Source organism: Diabrotica virgifera, chromosome 9 (assembly GCF_917563875.1).
Source record: "Diabrotica virgifera virgifera chromosome 9, PGI_DIABVI_V3a".
In the NCBI taxonomy this organism is placed as follows: Eukaryota; Metazoa; Arthropoda; class Insecta; order Coleoptera; family Chrysomelidae; genus Diabrotica; species Diabrotica virgifera.
Genome location: NC_065451.1, coordinates 21,770,673 through 21,792,679, shown reverse-complemented (window position 1 = coordinate 21,792,679; position 22,007 = coordinate 21,770,673). Strand labels below are relative to the sequence as shown.

Here is a 22,007-nt window from a genome sequence, read left to right as displayed (position 1 = left end):
TATTGTTTGGTATTATTCCGGTAACAAAAAATTTTGCTTGCATGTCATTGTACAGGGGTGAAAGGAAGCGTTGTATTTTCTCCTAATTTTAAAAAATTCTGTGGAAAAATGGAATAGCTGATTTTGTTTCATAGTCCTGTCATATTTTCCCAGAGGCATTACCAACATTTTGTTTTTTGAATTATCCGAATATCTTTTTTCTTGTAAGAGCTGTACCATTTTTTGTAAATAAAAACACTGATTGACTCATATCATTGAGGTTGGATTGATAAGATTAGAATGGCCCGCATGCAGCCCAGATCTCAATTATATTGAGCATTTATGGGATGAATAAAAAAAAGCTATTTGCCGTCATCCTAGGCCTCCAGAAAATTTGGTACAGTTATGGCCCTGGTAGAGGAATATCTGGCTATGCCCCAGGCAAGGAAAACACATATTTATTAGATGCTAAACAGATTGCGAGCTGTCGTTGCTGCAAGAGGTGGACATAACTGCTATTGAATTGTTTTGTTGGTAAATTTGTTTTGTTTTGTTAATTTTAGTGCGTTTTATATTTTTAATTAAATAAACCTTCAAAGCAGTGTTTTTAATTACAGCTCTTACAAGAAAAGAGATATTCAGATAATTCAAAAAACAAGACCTTAGTGATACCTCCAAGATAATACAAAAGGAGTATGAAACAAAATCAGCCCTCCCATTTTTCCACAGAATTTTTTAAAGTTAGGAGAAAAAACAACGCTTACATTAACCCCCGTATAATGCCATATAAGCAAAAATTTTTTGTTACCGGAATAATAGCAATTGACATCAATACATGTACCTACAAACTCGTGCAAGAGTCTTTAAAATCGAAGTACAAATAATAAAGTTATAGATTGTCAAACTTAAACAAAAATTTTGGGTGGCGGAACTTTGTGCCGGTGAGTGTATATATACATTTAGCCATATCTTCATTCTTTTAAATAAGATTTTTTGCATCTGGTTTTGGTAACACTTCAGAAAAAGTCACGCGTCGCCACTGACACAGCCAAATTTGTCCACTGTCAGACATAGGCCTCCTCAAGATGTCTCCACCCTTCTCTGTTTTGGGCAGCTGCAATCCAGTTTGTCGCTACTCTTTAATGTCGTCGGTCCATCTGGTAGGGGTCCAGTGGCGTAGCGTAGTGGGGGCGGGCCGCCCCGGGCGGCACTTTTTAGGGGGCGGCAAAATTTAACAATAAATAATAAAAATATTTTGTAAATATTTGAACCATTTTATTCTTATCGCACCTACAAATTCGGACCGATTGAAAAGAACACGGAATCTTTCATTACATACTTATTTTGTGACGAATTCAGGGAATTCCTTTTCTTTGAATGATATTTTGTAGCGACTGGCAATAACGTCTATACTGACTTGTGGGAATTCCCCGTTTATGACTAACAGTCAGCACAACTTTTTTCGGTATTTTAAAGCGTTGCCTATTCTCTTTTTTCTCATCGACACATCGTTGGGAAGTTCTGATTGCAGCTACAGGCAAAAAAAGGATTCAAGACACGTGGCGGAGTGCAAGAGGCGATGCCGTAAATGTGACATGGCATCATTACAAAGACATTCTCGTCACTTTGGAAAAACTGACAGAGGCAGGTGAAAGCTCAAACACTAGGAAATATGCAGGTGCTTTACTAGTTTCGATGTAGTCATTTTCCTTTCTTTGTTTTTTGGGCCTGTGGCAACCGGTGCTACATGAAGTGAATGATGCACCAAAAAAATCAACAAGGGGACTTGACATAAGATTGTGCGCTCAGAAAGTAAATGCTTTGTAGATGATATTGACAGAGAAAAGAAAGGCATGGGCAAATGGCGCTGTAGGTTTAGTCGGAGAGATAGAAGCGGATTTTGTGCGTGATAAGTAATATGGAAAAACTATACGGGGATATGTTGAATTAGTTATGTACATGACTTTCACCAATGGCCGGAAACCAGAGTGGGGTCCGAGGGTAGTTATAAGGGGTCAAAGTCGCCGTTTTTATTATTTTTTTTTTGTGACGCTCATGATCGAGATAGTGCACCAAAATTTGGGAATAAGTAGGTCATGACGTAACTAAGTAAAATCTCTAGGGGCGGAATGCTGCGTGGCCGACAAAGGGGTGGGGTAGGGGTGAATATAAAAAATATAACGGGTTTTTTGCGACGTCCGTGATTGAGATAGTGGACCAAAATTTGGGAATAAGTAGACCATGACATTACTAAGTAAAATCCCCAGAGCCGGAAACCAGAGTGGGGGAAGAGGGTAGTTATAAGGGGTCAAAGTCGCCGTTTTTATTATTTTTTTGTGGCGCTCATGATCGAGATAGTGCACCAAAATTTGGGAATAAGTAGGTTATGACGTAACTAAGTAAAATCTCCATGGGTGTCACGCTGCGTCACCGACAAAGGGGTGGGGCAGGGGTATATACAAAAAATATAAGGGATTTTTTGCGACGTTCGTGATTGAGAGAGTGCACCAAAATTTGGGAATAAGTAGACCATGACATAACTAAGTAAAATCCTGAGAGCCGGAAACCCGAGGTGGGGGACGAGGGTAGTTATAAGGGGTCAAATTCGCCGTTTTTATTATTTTTTTTGAGACGCTCATGATCGAGATAGTGCACCAAAATTTGGGAATAAGCAGGTCATGAGGTATCTAAGTATAATCTCCAGGAGTGGAACGCTGCGTGCTCGATAAAGGGGGTGGGGGTAGGTGTGAATATAAAAAATATAAGGGGTTTTTTGCGACGTTGTACATTGAGATGCTTGGGGTACAAAGGGGTGGTAGGCAGGGGTGAGTATAAAAATATATTGGGTTTTTTTATATATAAAAATATATAGTGCACCAAATTTTGGGAATAAGTAGATCATGACATTACTAAGTAAAATCTTCATGGGCAGAACGCTGCGTGGGGGACAAATTTTGTGCCAGGTAACAAAAAAAAATAATACACACTGCGACTTTTACCCCTTAAAACTACCCTCATCTCCAACGCTGGTTTGAGGCTCTAGGGATTTTACTTAGCTAATTCATGGTCTACTTATTCCCAAATTTTGGTGCACTATCTCGATCATGAGCGTCATAAAAAAAATAATAAAAACGGCGACTTTGACCCCTTATAACTACCCTCGGCCCCAACTCTGGTTTCCGGCCGTTGGTGAAAGTCATGTACACAACTAATTCAACATATCCACGTATAGTTTTTCCATATTACTTATCACGCACAAAATCCGCTCCCAGCTCTTAGACTAGTTATGCAACAATATGTGTGAAGAACTTGGAATTTCCATAAAACCTCGGAGGCGCATAACAAGAAAGCATATTTTCGATAACGGAAAAATGAGTTGAGACGAAAACTCTTTTCTTCGTTAGATAAAGTTATTGTAGAAATTCGTGAGCATTTTCAGCAGCAACAGAATTTAACGGATAAGTTTGTTTATCTAACACCGGCTATATTATTAGATCCAGACAACACTGAATGTAATCTAGACTACGCATCTGACGAAATTAACGAGCAGGGTTTCAACCTGGAAAAACTTCGACTGCGGACTTTCGTTGCTGCTACAGGCAACGAAATTGATTAATGCAGACTCACTTGAATTATTTAAATTTATTGTTAAATCCAAGCTGGAAGATACCCTGCCCAATATTTTAATAATGTTCCGAATATTTTTCACAGTTGCTATAAGCAATGCCAGCTGTGAGAGGAGTTTTTCAAAATTGAAAATGATTAAAAATTATTTAAGATCGACAATAAGTAGGTACTCTAAGACTACTAATTTGGCTATTTTGTCTATTGAGCAAGAGGTATGTGATGCGATAGACATTGATGGTGCAATAAAAGACTTTGCTCTTAAAAAAAGTAGACGTATAAATTTTTAATTGAAGACGGAAGTGTTGTTTTTAATTCTAACAAATACTCATATTACTTTTCAATAAAAATAAAAATATAACATTATAGTATCGTTCTAGTTCTAATTAAAAATTGATTTTATATAATTTTGTCGATCGTCAAGGTATACCTAATCTTAAGGTACCTATCTTTATATCAATGTATCTAAATGGTTAAAGTAAAAGGATTTTTGTATTAATAAACGTGATTGTAAAACTTAGATAAACTTTTCTATTTAAAATCCAACCTGTGTTATGCAAAATAATGATGACCTCGCCGAAAAGTTCTTTATAATGAATGTATGTTATGTTATAAAATAAATTAAAATGCCTAAGCACAGTATAGGAAGAATTCCTCCTATACTGTGACCTAAATAAGAGGGCGGCAAAATTGTCTTCCGCCCCGGGCGGCCGACACTCACGCTACGCCACTGAGGTGGCCTAGCACGACTTCGGCTGTCTGCCCTTGGCCGCCATTATAAAATCTTCTTTGTCCATCTGTTGTCTCTCTGTCTTGCGACGTGTCCTGACCATTTCCACTTCAACTTCGTAATGCGTTTTATGATGTTTTCCACTCCAGTTCTTCGCCGTATCTCATCATTTCGTACTCTGTCTCTCAAAGTTAGGCCAAATATGGATAATTCCAAACAGTCTTCTTCTTCTTTAAGTTTCATTTTCTGTCGAAGGTTGAAAATTATCATGGCAATCGGACCCTGTTGACTGCCGCTGTAAATAGCTCTGCACTACTGCATTCGAAACATTCTCGTAAGTTCTTAAGCCAGGATGTTTTTCGTCTTCCCCACATTTCGTTCTCCTCGGATTTTGCCTTTTATAATAAGTTGTAATAATGAGTATTTTTGCCCTTTCATCACATGTCCCAAGTACTCAAGTTTTCGTCTTTTGATAGTTAGTATTATTTCCGGTTGATCTCATATCCTTCTAGTTAATTCCACGTTCGACATTCTTTGAATCCATGATATTCATAGGATTCTTCTGTAACACCAAAATTCAAAGGCGGCCAATTTATTGAAATGGACTTGTTTCAACGTTCACGCTTCCAGGCCATAAAGAAGAGTAGAGAACACGTAACATCGAAGCATCCTTAGGCGTAGTTCTAACGTTATAGCCCGACAACAAAGAAACTTTTTAAGTTTAATGAATGATGCACGTGCTATTTCAATACGTATCTTAATTTCTTTGGTTTGGTCTACATTTGATGTTATCCATGTTCCTAAGTATTTGTAGTTATCGACACTCTCAATCACAGTATCTTCAATAGTTAATTGGATGTTTACGTGTGCTGATTTAGTTACGATCATGCATTTAGTTTTCTTTAAATTCATCTTCAGTCCGTACTCATGACAGCGTTCATTAAGGCGTTGCATTACGTTCTGTAAATCATTGTTGTTATCTGTTATTATTACTGTATCGTGTGCAAAACGTAAGTTGTTCAAAACTTCTCCATTGGTAGATATACCTTCTATTGAATCTGAGAGCGCTTCTTGAAATACCGCTTCACTGTAGACATTGAAAATTAATGGAGACAGCACGCAACCCTGACGGACTCCTCTCTGCATTTTAATATCTTGGGTGTCCTGGTTGTCAACTCTTGGCAGTTTGATTCTAATATATATCAGATATCATTTTCATGTCACGACTGTCTATATTTTTGCTTTTTAATATATCTACAAGATTTTTATGTTGAATATCAAATGCCTTTTCAAAGTCTACAAAACATAAGTACATATCCTGATTCATGTCCATGCATCTCTGGGCCAGCACATTCAAGCCGAACAAAGCATCTCGTGTGCTCATACCATTTCCAAACAGTAGTCCGCGAAAAACCAGAGTTTTAAACTATGTTTACCACGTTTTTATATACTTCGCTTGTTCTTTGTGTCTCTTTGTCACTTTGTCCGGGAAAATCTTGTAATCTATTTTAAACATATTTCGCGATTAGCTAGAGAACTGAAATTATTAGAACAGCTCAGAAATCGATGAAAGTGCTTTTACATGGAGGCATTCATATATCCTTTTAAATATGTTTATCTCATTTCCTACCACTGTTAATGCTTGACTCTCATTTTTTTATTCTTTGCAGACAGAACACGCCAGCCCATGAAGCTCGATGGGAACAAGTCAAGAAGGAAGTTACCGAAACTGGAACGTACCAACTTACTGAGACGGAACTTATCTATGGGGCCAAATTAGCGTGGAGGAATGCTTCAAGATGTATTGGCAGAATCCAGTGGTCCAAGTTACAGGTAAGTGCAAAAAAATATCAGAATCTTTTTCGAATGCATTCTCCGACAGAAAATCGACAATACGTCATTACGCCAGGTATCAATTGGTGGCCATTTAGAAATTAAAATTGACGTGATTTATTTGTCTGTTTCTCGTTATCATTCTCTTTGCCTTATCCCTTTGCGGGGTCGGCTTCCCTAATTGCGTTTCTTCACACAATTCTATCTTGGGTCATATCAATGTCAATCCCCATTACCAACATGTCCTGCCTTATCGTCTCCCCCCAGGTCTTCATTGGTCTTCCTCTCCTACTCCTTCCAGGAATCTGCACTTCAGCTATTCTTCATATTGGGTGATTAACGTCTCGACTTTGAACATGACCAAACCATCTTAACCTATGCTCTCTCATTTTGGCATCAATTGGTGCCACACCTAGACTTCCCCTAATATACTCATTTCTAATTTTATCCTTCTTTGTCACTCCACTCATCCATCTAAGCATTCTCATTTCCGCCACATGCATTCGTTGTTCCTCTTTCTTCTTCACTGCCTAACATTCAGTTCCGTCCATCATAGCCGGTCTTATGGCTGTTTAATAGAATTTTCTCTTCAGCTTTATTGGAATTTTTCTGTCACACAACACACCACTCGCTTCTTTCCACTTCATCCATCCAGCCCTAATTCTACTGCATGCGTCTCCATCTATTTCTCCATTACTTTGTAATACCGATCCCAGGTACTTAAAACTATTGCTTTTTACAATCAGTTCACCATCCAAAGATACCATTTTATTTGTAGTAAATCCATCTTTAAATGAACAATCCAAATACTCTGTTTTTGTCCTACTAAGTTTTAAACCTTTTTCATCCAGAGCTTGCCTCCACTGTTCCAGTTTTTGTTCTAAGTCTTTTTCATTATTTCCTACTAACACGACATCATCAGCATACATTAAGCACCATGGAATGTTACCCTGTAGTTTCGCTGTTATCTGGTCCAAAACTAATGAGAATAAATACGGACTAAGCACAGAGCCTCGGTGCAATCCTACTTTCACATGAAATTTATCAGTCTCTCCCACACCTGTCCCAACACTAGTCGTTACTCCCTCATACATATCCCTCACAATCTTCACATATTCACCAGGGACTCCTTTCTTATTGAGTACCCACCACAGAATCTCTCGAGGAACTCTATCATATGCTTTTTCAAGATCAATGAATACCATATGAGCGTTTGTTTCTTTACTCCTGTATTTTTTCATCAACTGCCTTATAACGAAAATTACATCTGTTGTTGATCTGCACTGCATAAAGCCAAATTGATTCTCGGATATTTCGGTCTCTTCACGTATCCGTCTATCAATTACTCTTTCCCATATTTTCATGGTGTGGCTAAGCAGTTTCCTGTAGTTGGTACATTGTAATATTTCTCCCTTATTTTTGTAAACAGGTACCAATATACTGCTTCTCCATTCGTATGACATTTGTCCAACTTCCTTACTTCTATTAAATAGACCTGCTAGCCACCTTGTTCCTGTCTCTCCCAATGCTCTGCATACTTCCCCAGGAATATTATCTGGTCCTACCACTTTTCCTTTCTTTATTTTTTGAAGCGCTTAAGCCACTTCTCGTTTGTTATTTTGGTGACCATTGCTGCTACTGTCTCCGTTGACTCTACAGGCTGTCTGTCAAATTCTTCATTTAATAAGATGTCAATGTACTTTCTCCATCTCTTTTTGACATCCCTTTCGTGAACTAGTATTTTATTATTTTCATCTCGGATACATCTAATCTGATTAAGATATTTTGCTTTCTTTGCTCTCTGTTTGGCTATTTTATATATCTTTGTTTCGCCTTCCCTGGTATCAAGTTGATCGCATAGGTTTGAATACGCTTCTGCTTTGGCTTTTGCTACTGCTACTTTCGCTTCCTTTTTCGCCACCATATAGTTTTGAAGATCTGTGTCGGATCTGGTTTCTTGCCACTTTTTATATCATTTTCTCTTCTCTTTTATTTTTCCTTGTACTTCGTCTTTAATTGTGTGTTTCTGATTTAATGAATTAATTCCATACTTTTGCATCATACTTAACTAAGTACATAATTTTGTTTCATCATCATCATCATACAACCTCTTCTGTCCACTGCTGGACATAGGTCTCTCCCATTCTTCGCCACTCTTCATGGTTCTGTGCTTCTTGTTGCCATTTCTTGGATATTCGGTTAATGTCGTCCATCCAGCGTGTTGGTGGTCGTCCTCTGCTGCGTCTGCTTTGTCTTCTCTTGGACGCCAGTCAATTAGTTTTCTGGTCCATCTTGAGTCTTTCAGTCGCGCTATGTGACCTGCCCAATTCCATTTCAGCTTGGCTATACGTTCAACGACATCAGTGATACCTGTTTTGATAATTTTGGTTACGCCTACATAAATAAATAATTGAATAACACATCGTTACACAGTAGATTAGGAGACCTTTCAAATGAGGTTCCCCGTGAACTCGGTTCGTATTTAAAGAAATCGTCGATTACGTCATTACTCCAACACTGATGACGTAATGTCCAACACATATATAACAATTGATGGCTATTCAGAAATTAAAATTGTCGTGAATAAAGGATATTTTTTTAAGTCGTCTGTTGCTGAAACAATGATTGTAACCCATAATTTTGCATCATACTGTATAAGCACTGCAGTGATTTTATACTAAATTTACAATCAAGATGCAGTAGAAATAAACAAACCAAGACACGTTAAATGCTGAATCATAATATACAATGTATATACATTGTAAATCCCAAATCATGATTTCCAAAGTTTATACGTTGTAAATTATGATTCAGGACTGCTCCTAGTAGCATTTAACGTGTCTTGGTTTGTTTATTTCTATTGCATCTTGATTGTAAATTTAGTATAGAAACACTTACCAAACAAAAAAATCCATGCAGAACAGTTATTTAGCTATATTTTCTGCAAATAAAAATACGAAAAACTGTATTTTTTTTCCTACATTTCCAACATATACTGCCAAATAATAAAAAGCACGAGAAAATTAAAATGGACTTAAAGAGAACACCACTTAAATAAACCTAAATATGCCGGTTTAATATAAAAGCCGACAAAAGATAACTCCTCGTTATGAAGTTGAGTATAATATGACGACAGAAATGACGTTGATAAGGAAAATATAGCAACATCACGAGTTTCCACTTTCATTTCGGCCATAATTTTACGATTTTGTCAATGGACTAATCTCTCAAAAGTATTTTCTGTTTGTTATATGAGAAGTCAGGACGGTTTACAAAATATTTTGCAGCTGTACGCGTGATTTTTAAATAAGAGAAAACTGGCAAATTATCAGTAGTAATTGCACAAGAGCTCTAAAATTCTCGAATTTTTCCCGAGTGACACTTTGAGTGTCACGAGGGCAAAAATTCGATAATAATTTTAGAGATCGAGTGCAATTTGTTGAGATTATTTCATGAATAAAACTGTTCAAAACCAAAATTTTATTGTAATGTATTTATGTAAGTTCAAATTAGTACAATTATACACACAATTGTTATAAATATTTGACGGTTGAAAGTCATCACATTTATAATTTTTAAAACATTAAGTGTCATTAATGTCACCGATTGTATTTTTTCATAGCAACGAAGGGCATCTGACGTAATATACTTGACGACGGAATATTATCAAAAATTATCAGTAGTAATTGCACAAGAGCTCTGAAATTATTGAATTTTTCCCGAGTGACATTTTGACAGTTTTAATTTCACGAGCCGAAGGCGAGTGAAATTATATCAAAGTGTCACGAGAGCAAAAATTCTATATTAATTTTAGAGGTCGAGTGCAATTTGTTACGATTATTTCATGAATAAAACTGTTCAAAACCAAAATTTTATTGTAATTTATTTATGTAATTACCATTAAACACACAGTTTTTATAAATATTTGACGATTGAAAGTCATCACTTTTATAATTTTTAAAACATTAATTGTCATTGTTGTCACTGAATGTATTTTTTCGTAGCAACGAAGGGCATCTGACGTAATATACTTAAGGACGGGAGATTATCAAAAATTATCGTATTAATTCAGATTTCTGTAGCTTTGTATTGGTCAGAATCTCCTATGAATGAAAATTAATTATCAGTAGTAATTGCACAAGAGCTCTGAAATTATTGAATTTTTCCCGAGTGACACTTTTCATTTCACGAGCCGAAGGCGAGTGAAATTATGTCAAAGTGTCACGAGAGCAAAAATTCTATATTAATTTCAGAGGTCGAGTGCAATTTGTTGCGATTATTTCATGAATAAAACTGTTCAAAACCAAAATTTTATTGTAATTTATTTATGTAAGTACCATTAAACACACAGTTTTTATAAATATTTGACGATTGAAAGTCATCACTTTTATAATTATTTTTAAAACATTAATTGTCATTAATGTCACTGAATGTATTTTTTCGTAGCAACGAAGGGCATCTGATGTAATATACTAAACGACGGGAGATTATCAAAAATTATCGATTTAATTCAGATTTCTGTAGCTTTCTATTGGTCAGAATCTCCTATGAATGAAATAATCAAAATAATGTTCTGAAGCTATTTTCTTGTAGAATCCCAAAGCAATTTACTTATTATTATTAGGAATAAGCCACAATTTTACTTTAAAATAAGTTCATTTTGATGTTTCGATTTCCACTTCAGAAATTGTTTTCTAAATACAAAATATTGTTTTCGTCCATTTTGAAAAAATGTGAACATCTTGAATTATCTATGTCTACCTGTCCAAGATACTTTTTAAATCGTCATTCGACCAAATTTAATGGCAAATGAGATGTGGAATGGAAGCTTGTAACACGAGGATTGTATTAAATATGAGAAATTTGTCTTCGGTCCTCCGGTTTTAAAGTTGCAATCGGAAGTATTAAAGTCGCCGAAATAGTACAAGCGATATATTATTCGACGCGCCTTAGCAAGACGAGCACAAATATATACTTCTGGTTTCATGCCTATCTGTCCGTGAATATAATCTACGTGATTAGAACTGGTAGAATGACAGATAAATGTGTTGTCAATTGAGAGCTTATAACTCAAGGATGGTATTAAAATAGAGAACTTTAACATGGGACTGCCGGTTCCAGAGGTGCAATCGAAAGTACTGTCTTAAAGTCGTCGTCTACTACCGGTCACGTTGGCTGAAAAACTAGAACTTATGAAGTCCAATTGCTTGTTTTCATCTATTATTAATAGTCTAGTCGCAACTTAGGGGATCCCGTGGGAAATTCTAGCTCGCCGTGATTTTATGGTGGTATTATACATTTTTTGGGTCGCTGAATCCAATGGAAGTAGTCTGGAAGCCCAAATATGGTGTGTTTAATTGTTATTAACAAATTATGGTAAAATTAGTTATTTTTCAGGAATTATTAGAAGTCCTGTAAATAAACTGATAGTGTTAAGGTATAATATGGTGTATTTTTGGTTGCTGAATCGAATTCGACTAGTCGCGATTACTTAAAATATGTTCTTATTTTGTTAATAACAAAATAATTGTTTATTCGCCGAAAAGCTCGAAAAAATGCGCTATCTACAGCAAGTTTGTAGTCTTTTTCATAGTATTTTTATACGCTAAATCGATTGCCACTAGTCGTGATAGCTTAAACCACGTTCCGACTTTGTTATTAATAAATTATTGCAAACATAACGGTTTATAGTACATTCACTCACGGTTTTTGCTCTACATTTAAAAAAAAACCACTTGGATTCACATGAAATTTGGCATACACGTAGCTAACATGTCAAACAAAACAAGTGATATTGTGCCGATGTCTGCTTTTACCCTGGGGGTGAGTTTTACCCCGTTTTCGAGGGTGAAAAAAGAAACCTTTAAAATAAGTCCGGAAGTGTATAAACAGATTAATCCTAAGCAACTTTTGTTTCATACAGTTTTTTCATTAAGTCAATACTTTTCGAGTTATTTGCGAGTGAATGTTCATTTTTCAACAAAAAACCCACGTTTTTAGACGTTGCTTTATAGACAAGGCGAAAACGGCGGGTTCGTTGGAAAAAATATTCTCATGAGATTTTTTTGCATAATCACATTTGTAATACACCCCAGAATAAGGCTCAAGAAGTCGCCCACGAGAAAAGTGGTCCAACTTTTTTTAAAAAATTTTTTTTAATCAAATTGCAAAAATTATTTTTTTTAGTCTGGACCATTTTTTTTTAGATTTTTTAGACCACTCTGGACAAAAAAGGTCTCTTGTAATTTTTCTCTTGAGTTGATGGTTTTCGAGTTATAAGCAATTTAAAATTTGAAAAACGCAAAAATGGCCATTTTTAAGACTTAATAACTCGGTTACAAATTATTATTATGAAAGTGGGAAAGTGACTAAATCAAAGTTTAAAGCCCCTACATGATCCTGAAGAAATTTGTGTCATTAATTTATTACTAAGCTGTTATTTTTAATAATTATTAACAATAAGCCGTAAGAGCGTATTGACGCGGCTGTAAATGTGAGTGCGAGTAAGATGCCCCATTGGACTGCCGGAATGGCATCTCTCTCGCACTTACCATAGACGGCCGCCTAATACGTGCTGGCGCTCATTATTATTACTTAAAAATAACAGCTTAGTAATAAAATTATGACAAATATTTCTTCAGGACCTTGTAGGGAGGGCTTTTAACTTTGATTTAGTCGCTTTCTGACTTTCATAATAATAACTTTTAACCAATTTATTAAGCCTTGGAAATCGCCATTTTTCGTTTTTTTTTTTCAATTTTAAATTGTTTATAACCCGAAAATTTAAGAGAAAAATTACAAGAGACCTTTTTTATCCAGAATGGTCCAAAAAACCTAACAAAAATTTGTACGGTGCAAAAATATTGATTTTTGCAATTTGAATAAAAAAATTATTAAAGAAAAATTGCACCACTTTTCACGTGGGCGACTTCTTGAACCTTATTCTGGGATGTCTCACGAATGTGATTATGCAAAAAAATCTTATGGGAATCTTTTTTCTAACGAACCCGCCGTTTTCGCCTTGTCTATTAGTTATGTTGTATTTGTATGATCTGTAAGTTTCATCAGTTCGAAAGTGCTTATTAAACCAACAAAAACGTGTTTTTTTGTTGAAAAATGAACGTATTTACTCACAAATAACGCAAAAAGTATTGACTTGGTGAAAAATCTGTATAGGACAAAAGTTGCTTAGAATTAATCAGTTTATCCACCCCCAGGGTAAAAGCACACATTGGCACAATATGACTTGTTTTTTGTTTGACATGTTAGCTACGTGTATGCCAAATGTCATGTCAATCCAAGTGGTTTTTTAAAATTTAGAGCAAAAACCGTGAGTAACCGTACGATAAACCGTTATTTTTGCAATAATTTTGAAAAATACTATGAAAAAGACTATAAACTTGCTATAGATTTCGAGATTTTCGGCAAATAAACAATTATTTTGTTACAACATGTTTGTAACAAAATAAGAACACATTTTGATTAATCGCGAGTAGTCGCATTTGATTCAGCGACCAAAAATACACCAGAGAAGACCTTAACACTATCAATTTCTTTACAGGATTTCTAATAATACCTGAAAAATACCTAATTTTACCATAATTTGTTAATAACAATTAAACACACCATATTTGGGCTTCCAGACCACTTCCATTGGATTCAGCGACCCAAAAAACCTATAATACCACCATCAAATCACGGCGAGCTAGAATTTCCCACGGGACCCCCTATGTTGCGACTATACTATAATTGGGAATTCAGAATCGTTATTTAATAAGTGTGATCACTTTTCAAGAGTGATCGCTTAGAGAGGTTTTTCTGTATATTAGTAAGTGTAACCTTCTTTTATTATTAAAAATAGAAATATTAATACAGTAGGGGAATGGGGGGCATGACGGGGTCTCGAGGTAAGACGGGGTACCGCACACAAACAAGAAACTACACGTTGGTGAATAGCATGCAGTAACTCAATAGGAAGAGTCATTCGACTAACGGTCCCTGCAAGAGAAACCGTGAATGAGAGTGCACGCGTTTTTTGTTTACAAACGGAAAACTGTTTTAGCGATTCGTTGATCTAATTTTGTGCAAGGACAACCATCGTTATTTTAAGGTAATTATGATCACCTCATTAATGTCTTTTTTATCGTTGTTTACTAGTATTCTTATTTTGATAATGGCATATTGTTTGTGTGAATACGTTAAACATTGAATTAGTGAATTTTTTTTTGTTCAAAGTTACCTTTTGAGGCAAGATGGGGTATTGGGTGCGGGGTATGATGGGACATTGGTGGTAAGTCTGGGTTAATTTAAATTTCTTAGTAAATAACATTGGATTATTATTTTAGATCAGCGGTTCTCAAACTGTGGTACATGTACCACTGGTGGTACATATCATTATTTGAGGTGGTACACAAAACTCAAAAACAGCCAAAGTCAGCACCACTATTATAGTTAATTAGATCACCTAGTTAGATAGATATTTCAGTTAGGTGGTACCAGAAATAATAAAAAGTATTTGGTGGTACATGACTCAAAAATATTGAGAACCGCTGTTTTAGATAATACCATGGTACGTACTTACAAGAAAAAAACAAAAAGAGGAGAGTGATCGAGAGATGCTATGAAAACAGCCATAGATAAAGTGACATCGTCAGAACCCTGGGTAGACTGCCAGATCTGTGGATGTTGAGCCCACAATGCTTGTGCTAGGGTGGACAATGAAGATCTGGAGCAAATACACATTTTTGTTTGATTTGTGAGAATTAATTAGCATCACCATCATGCCCCAATTCCATTACCCCATCATACCCCATAGTATGGGGCAAGATGGTTTTTCATAATGTTCTTATTAATGGCTAATTGTTGAAAAATGTGATAGGTTGATTTTCCAAAGATTGTACCAAATCATAGTTAGATTAATGACGTAACGTGCCATCAATTAGTAATAGTAATAAACGTAGTAATTATGTTGTATTTTTGTTATTTTCCTTAGCTACCCCATCATACCCCCCTTCCCCTATATTGAAAAATATATTAGAGATCTACGTAGTGAAGAACGATTTCAATAAGGAACTTTTGAAAATCTGCATCAAAATCAGGATCAAACAAGCAACTGTACTTAGTAAGTCCTAGGATTTCTTACAACGTGAACGGAAGTAGAGCCGAAAGTCAAAATTTTAACTCTTAGTGTAACTTTGCGTCGACGGATATACGATTTCACTAATTTTGAGTTATTTCTGCCACCCTTTCGGTCATAACTTCTCAGCAGGAAAGTCAACAAAACCGGAGCTAAATATTCGAGCTAGACTTTTCAATAGGCGATAATTGATATAATGTATTTACCACATATGTACTATATCTGCGTCGATAATCTGGCACTTCTGGTTACATCTTTTTAACCTGAAATTATTATATAAACCGGAAGTCTCGTATTGCTAAAAGACGTCGAATAATATATTTCTTGTACTAGTTCCGTGACTTTAAAACAGTACTTCCGGTTACAATTCTAAAACCGAAAGTCCTAAATCAGATTTCTCACCTCAAATACTATCTTTGGATTATGAACTCTCATTCGACACATAATTTGTCATCCTATTCGTTTTGGAGTTATATTCGCGGGCAAATATATATCGGCAACAGTAGGATATGTCAAATATTGTAGTTTCGAGAAAAACGCAATTGAAATTTTTACGAATTTTTCATTACCTAATAACTTTTTTATATTTGAATGGATTTACATGGAATTTTGTTTGAGTATATAACTTTACAGGCCTTACATAAATATTTATATTCCTTCATAAAAAAGTGAAAAATAATTGGAAAAAAAGTTACTTGTCCTACTGTTGCTCTAACAGTTAATCTGTTTTCAACGATATCCGTAAATATGTGTTATAAAGTGAGGACGTTTGAGTTGGAATAAATTCATTATCTCTAGAATGGGAGCCTTTGGAGAGAAATGCTGAGACATGTCGATTTTTATTTTTAAATTATGACTTTTTACCATACATATATCATACTAATGACGTCATCCATTTGGTCGTGATGACGTAATCGATGATTTTTTTAAATGAGAGTAGGGGTGGTGCGATAGCTCATTTGAAAGGTTATTTAATTCTCTATTCATTAATTTAAACGTTAACATAATTATTTATACAGGGTGCCCAAAAAAATTTTTTGTTTATTAAATTAATTGAGACAAAAAGAAGAGTGTATGTAATTCCTTTAATTTAAAATACATTTGAGTGCTGTCAGAAAACAAAAAGAAATGTTTATTTCATAAATAAACATTGTTTTTCGCTTAAATTCAATGTTAAATCTGCCACCCACCTGTCGCTTAGCAGCTTGAACATTGAATTTAAGCGAAAAGTAATGTTTACTTTTGAGATAAACATTATCACCTGTTTTTCTGACAGCAGTAAAATGTATTTTTAATTAAATAAATTAAATAAACATTCTTCTTTTTGTGTCAAATAATTTAATAAAAAAAATATTTTTTGCACACACTGTATAAATAATTATGTTAATATTTACATTACTGAATAGAGAAGTAAATAACCTTTCAAATGAGCTATAACACAATTCCTACTCTCATTTAAAAAAATCATCGATTACGTCATCACAACCAGATGGATGACGTCAGTAGTATGATGTATATGGCAAAAAGTCATAATTTAAAATTAAAAATCGAACTGTCTCAGGATTTCTCTCCAAATTCACCCCTTCTCGAGATAATTAATTTATCCCAACTCAAACGTCCTCACCGTATAAACTTATATTTGTACTGAAGTTTTGTTTAAAATTTTACACATTTTATTATAAAAAACAAAACAGTTTTGTTCAAACATTTTATTAGATAAATTATAAACTCAATATACATGTTTTCCGACAATTTTAAAACTCGACAACGAAAATGGCAAACAAAAGAGAATGGAAAATTAATCAGTATTAGTTGTGGTCACATCGGATGCAGACTAAATATTGACTTATACTAGATATTTTAGATTTTTTATAACTTAAATTGGCTGAGGATGAATTATTCATTTTTATTCTCACAATACAACTTTTAATATGAATGTAATAGTAGAACTGTGGTAGGATTTCTGAAGATAATAAATATTGTGGGTGCAAGCCGTTTAATATAAACAAAGGTAAATATTCGCAATTCGGCAATAACTACATTAACAGTAGTATGTGCGTAAGATAACTTAGTGTTGCATTAATATTTTGTGACCAAAATTAGTCAACGACAAAATACAACAGTAGGATAATATGTATGTTGTCTTAATGTTACATTATAGCATATGAGTTAAAAACAATTAAGCTACACAAGGATATGTAATGTTGTGAAAAAAGTATTCCACTTTTTATTTATCTTAGTGTTACACTCAACAGAAGGGTTTATTTCCAATTATTTGAAATGGTTATCCCAAAAGTCATTTTTTACATACCCTACTGTTGCTTTGATGCGACGATATCTAGACGAATAGACAGGCATAAAAACCGAAATTTTATATTTGTTTTAGTCTTGCTAAAGCCCGTCGAATAATATATCGCTTGTACGATCTCGATGAGTTAAAACATTAGTTCCGGTTGCAACTCTATAACCGAAAATCTGAGATTAAATTTCTCACGATTAACACCATTCTTGGGTTATTACCTTTCATTCGACACATCATTTGTCATTCTATCTGGTCAAATAACGGAAGAGTTATGTTTACAGACAGACGGACGTGGATAATTCAACGTTTCCAAATTTTTTTAAAATAGTTGAAACAATAAAGTACTTTTAGAAAATAGTTTGTTGTACAAGAACTTAGTCGTGTATAAGAACTCTAAACTATAATATAAAGAAAATAAGTTTTCGTATAATTAAGAGGAACCCAAAATAAACAAGAAATAAACAATATGTCGTACTGTATTGTCATATTTGTGTGGAGTAAGAATATCACTCGATGCTGTGTAGAAGTAGACCCGAAAGGAATATTACTGGAAAATATCAAGGAGTTTTATTAAAATATACTAATACCACCCCTGGCGCAACTTTCCGCAAATTAAAGTGCGCTGTATATGTACATACATTAAACTGACAATATAAATACATGTTTCCGACCAACGTTTTGTTTATATTTATCTCAAAATGTCTTCCAAAAATACTATGTTTTTCTTGTAAATATTTGCTTTGCATACTAGTATAAAATACAGCAAAAATAACGGTTAAACCACCATTAGAAATAAATATAGTTGACGTGGTGTTTATATTATATTTATGAAAACATTAGTCCATAAATAAAAATGAATTATATATAAAAAAAGGTTAATTACTCATAAGAAAACGCACAAACATTGTAAAGATATAATAGATAAAAATAGGCTTTATTGTCATTGAAAATTTTAAAATTTTATGGACAAAGCTTACATAGTCAGAAAATAAGAAAAACAAATACAATTTACTAAAATTAGATCGTCAATACACAAAATACTTCTTCTACTTCTTGGAGATCTTTCGATCTATTTAATTCTGAAGCTGCCTCTGGTTACTTGTAATAATAACAAGATAATTATCTGCTTTATTAGATGCTTTACTTCAATTACTCGTATCTTGTGTATATACACAATATAAGATAATTAAACTAAATAAAAATTCTGTGGCAAAAATATTCTTTTGTCTAATGCCATCTCTTTCTCTTCACGCACCCAAAGTAAAGGAGAAAATACAACATTTGGAACTAATAAGCTTAAGCTGCTGCATATGACACCTAAATATAGATAATTCCTTAGTTATTCATTAAGAAATTCTTCTACTGAATATTATGGTCTTTTAGATACATTGATAGGCTTTCGTCATTTTACGGAACTTGGGGAAAGTTGTTGCAGATTTAAGTTGTAACGGGAGATGGTTGCATAATTGTATTAGTTTTATTAGGTTATGTATGCCTATTTACGCAAAAATAACCATTTATATGCGTTATGCGTTTCTTATCAGTGTTCCATTTTTTAAACAAATTGTAGACCGATTGACCACTTCATACTTCTCTATTGACTTTCAGCTTCATTATTCAGCTTCACTAATCTGCATTAAGCTGAATTAAGCAGCTTCAGTAATCTCATGTGAAGTGAAATCAATTCGGCGTCACTTTTACTACCTATTTTCATTTTTTGAAATAGAAAAGCCAAAAACAAGTTTCGAATCTTATACAGGGTGTTTCATTGGGAAAGTAACATACGTTAACTGTAGAAAGAGGACACTTAGGCGATCTCAAAAATACCATACTTAATGGATCTTACTCCATTAATACCAAAGATACTGGGTGTTTTATCTATTTTGCCATTTTTTAATTGGTTCATAACTTTTTAACCACACTGTATATTTATTTTATATTTGGCACGCAAATATCATTTAAGGTGTACAATAAATTAATTTATTCATAATTGTAAAAAATCCAGATCCGGATTAAAAAATATTGGAAAAATATTCCGACCCCAAAACAACACCCTGTACATAAAATTTTTTTAAAATGGATTTTTCAGTTGATAAGAGGATGAAAAACTAAATTCAGTGGTATATTTTGAATTTTCGGCAAAATGATTTTTCTGGTGAAATTTTGAATTTGAATTCGGAAATTAAGTGAATTGCGAGAGCTCTAAGTAGAAAAAAATTGAAATAGAGCTTACAACTTGTCAACCTCACTGTATACTGATTTTATATTTAACACGCGAATATTCTTTTAGGTGTCCAATCAATTAATTTATTTAAAATTATAAAAAATCCAGGTCCGGTTTAAAAAATATTGTGTAAATATTCCGACCCAAAAAACACCTTGTATATTAATTTTCTTTAAATGGATTTCGCATTTGAAAAAAGGATGAAAAACAAAATTAGTGGTATACTTTGAATTTTCGACAAAATTATTTTTCTGGTAAAATTTTGAATTTGAATTCTGAAATTATTTCAATTGCGAGAGCTCTTGTAGAAAAAATTAAAATGCGACTTAATTTTAATTAATACCATTATTTAATCTAAATTGGTAAAATGTTAATATTTTAGTGTTCTTTTATTATGTGTGAAAAATAGTTCTTGGCGAATATTCATCTTTAAATAATGAATTAATAATAAAGGGTCAATAAAGACTACATCACTTTAATCAACAAAATAGCTAAAAATTATAACAAAACAGCGAAAATTTGCAGCATAATCACTATTCAAAACTAAAGTACTTATTCAAAATTACCACCATGAAAAATTATTTTTTTTTTATACGTAGGTACGGTAAATTTTTGTAGTTAGGTACCTGGCGTCATGTGTACTGTGTGTGTTGAGTAAGTGTCTTGTTACATTGCAAAGTAGACGTCATTGTCTTGGCAAAGAGACGCTAATTGTATCCGAACGTCTGCAGTCCCTCCGGTGAGTACCGATCCCAAAATGACGGAAACTATTTTCATTTATTAATTTATAATAAACGAAAAATTTCTCACTTAGGTGAGATTCGAACTCACGACCATTCGGACCTTTCGATCAAAAGGTAGGCGCTCTTACCACTGAGCCACAGAGGGGGTCATCAAAAATTATTGTTATGTGTGCAAATGTTAATATTTTACCAATTTAGATTAAATAATGGTATTAATTAAAATTAAGTCATATTTTAATTTATTTTACTTTGAGCTTCGCAATTCACATAATTTCAGAATTCAAATTCAAATTTTTACCAGAAAAATCATTTTGCCGAAAATTCAAAGTATACCACTAATTTTGTTTTTCATTTTCTTTTCAAATGCAAAATCCATTTTAAAAAAATTTAATACACAAGGTGTTTTTTTGGGTTGGAACATTTATACAATATTTTTTAATCCGGACCTGGATTTTTTATAATCGTAATTAAATTAATTGACTGGACACCTAAAAGAATATTTGCGTGTTAAATATAAAATCAATATACAGTGTGGTTGACAATTTGTAAGCTGTATTTCAATTTTTTTCTACTTAGTTTCTTAGTTTCTGCTTAATTTCAGAATTCAAATTCCAAACTTCACCAGAAAAATCATTTTGCCGAAAATTCAAAGTATACCACTGAATTTAGTTTTTTATCCTCTTTTCAACTGAAAAATCCATTTTAAAAAAATTTTATTTACAGGGTGTTGTTTTGGAGTCGGAAAATTTTTCCAATATTTTTTTAAGCCGGACCTGGATTTTTTACAATTGTAGATAAATTAATTTATTGTACGCCTTAAATGATATTTGCGTGCCAAATATAAAATAAATATACAGTGTGGTCAAAAAGTTATGAACCAATTAAGAAAATGGCAAAATAGATAAAACACCCAGTATCTTTGTTATTAATGGAGTAAGACCCATTAAGTATGGTATTTTTGAGTCCGCCTAAGTATCCTCTTTCTACAGTTAAGGTATGTGACTTTACCAATGAAACACCCTGTATGACAAGTTTTGTTATTATTAAGGCCGCCTACGTAGAGACACGTTCCATATCGTTCCAAAATTTAAAAAATCGTTCTAAAAATAAAAAAGAAATCGCCATTAAAAAAAAAGTTGCTATCGTAGGATTTGTGTAAATTTTAACTTTCGATTTAATAACTCTACTTTCCCGGACGGCAGAAAAAATTTGTTTGTGGAAGATTTGTGTACATATAAATTATATTTTTATCACAGCTGTCTGTATAAAAACCATTTACTTCCGCTAACATTATTTGTACAACTAAAAAAGCTTTTGTCGTGTTTCTCAGTAGAAATTTGTAGCCTGAACCAGACGTTTCTCGTGTAAGCGAATACAACTCCAGCCAGCCAAGTAATTTCTACTTCACATAGATAAAATTATTTACGCTTTCTACG

The 22,007-nt window shown here is 33.7% G+C and overlaps 1 protein-coding gene across 1 annotated transcript in view; it reads left to right on the top strand.

Moving 5' to 3' along the window:
* Nucleotides 1–22,007, top strand: part of LOC126891698 (nitric oxide synthase, salivary gland) — a 1,179,385-nt gene that overhangs the window by 866,190 nt on the left and 291,188 nt on the right. The window contains exon 5 of the mRNA XM_050660959.1: nucleotides 6,004–6,166. Coding sequence (XP_050516916.1) covers nucleotides 6,004–6,166 — 163 coding nt within the window. The remainder of the gene's footprint in view (nucleotides 1–6,003; nucleotides 6,167–22,007) is intronic.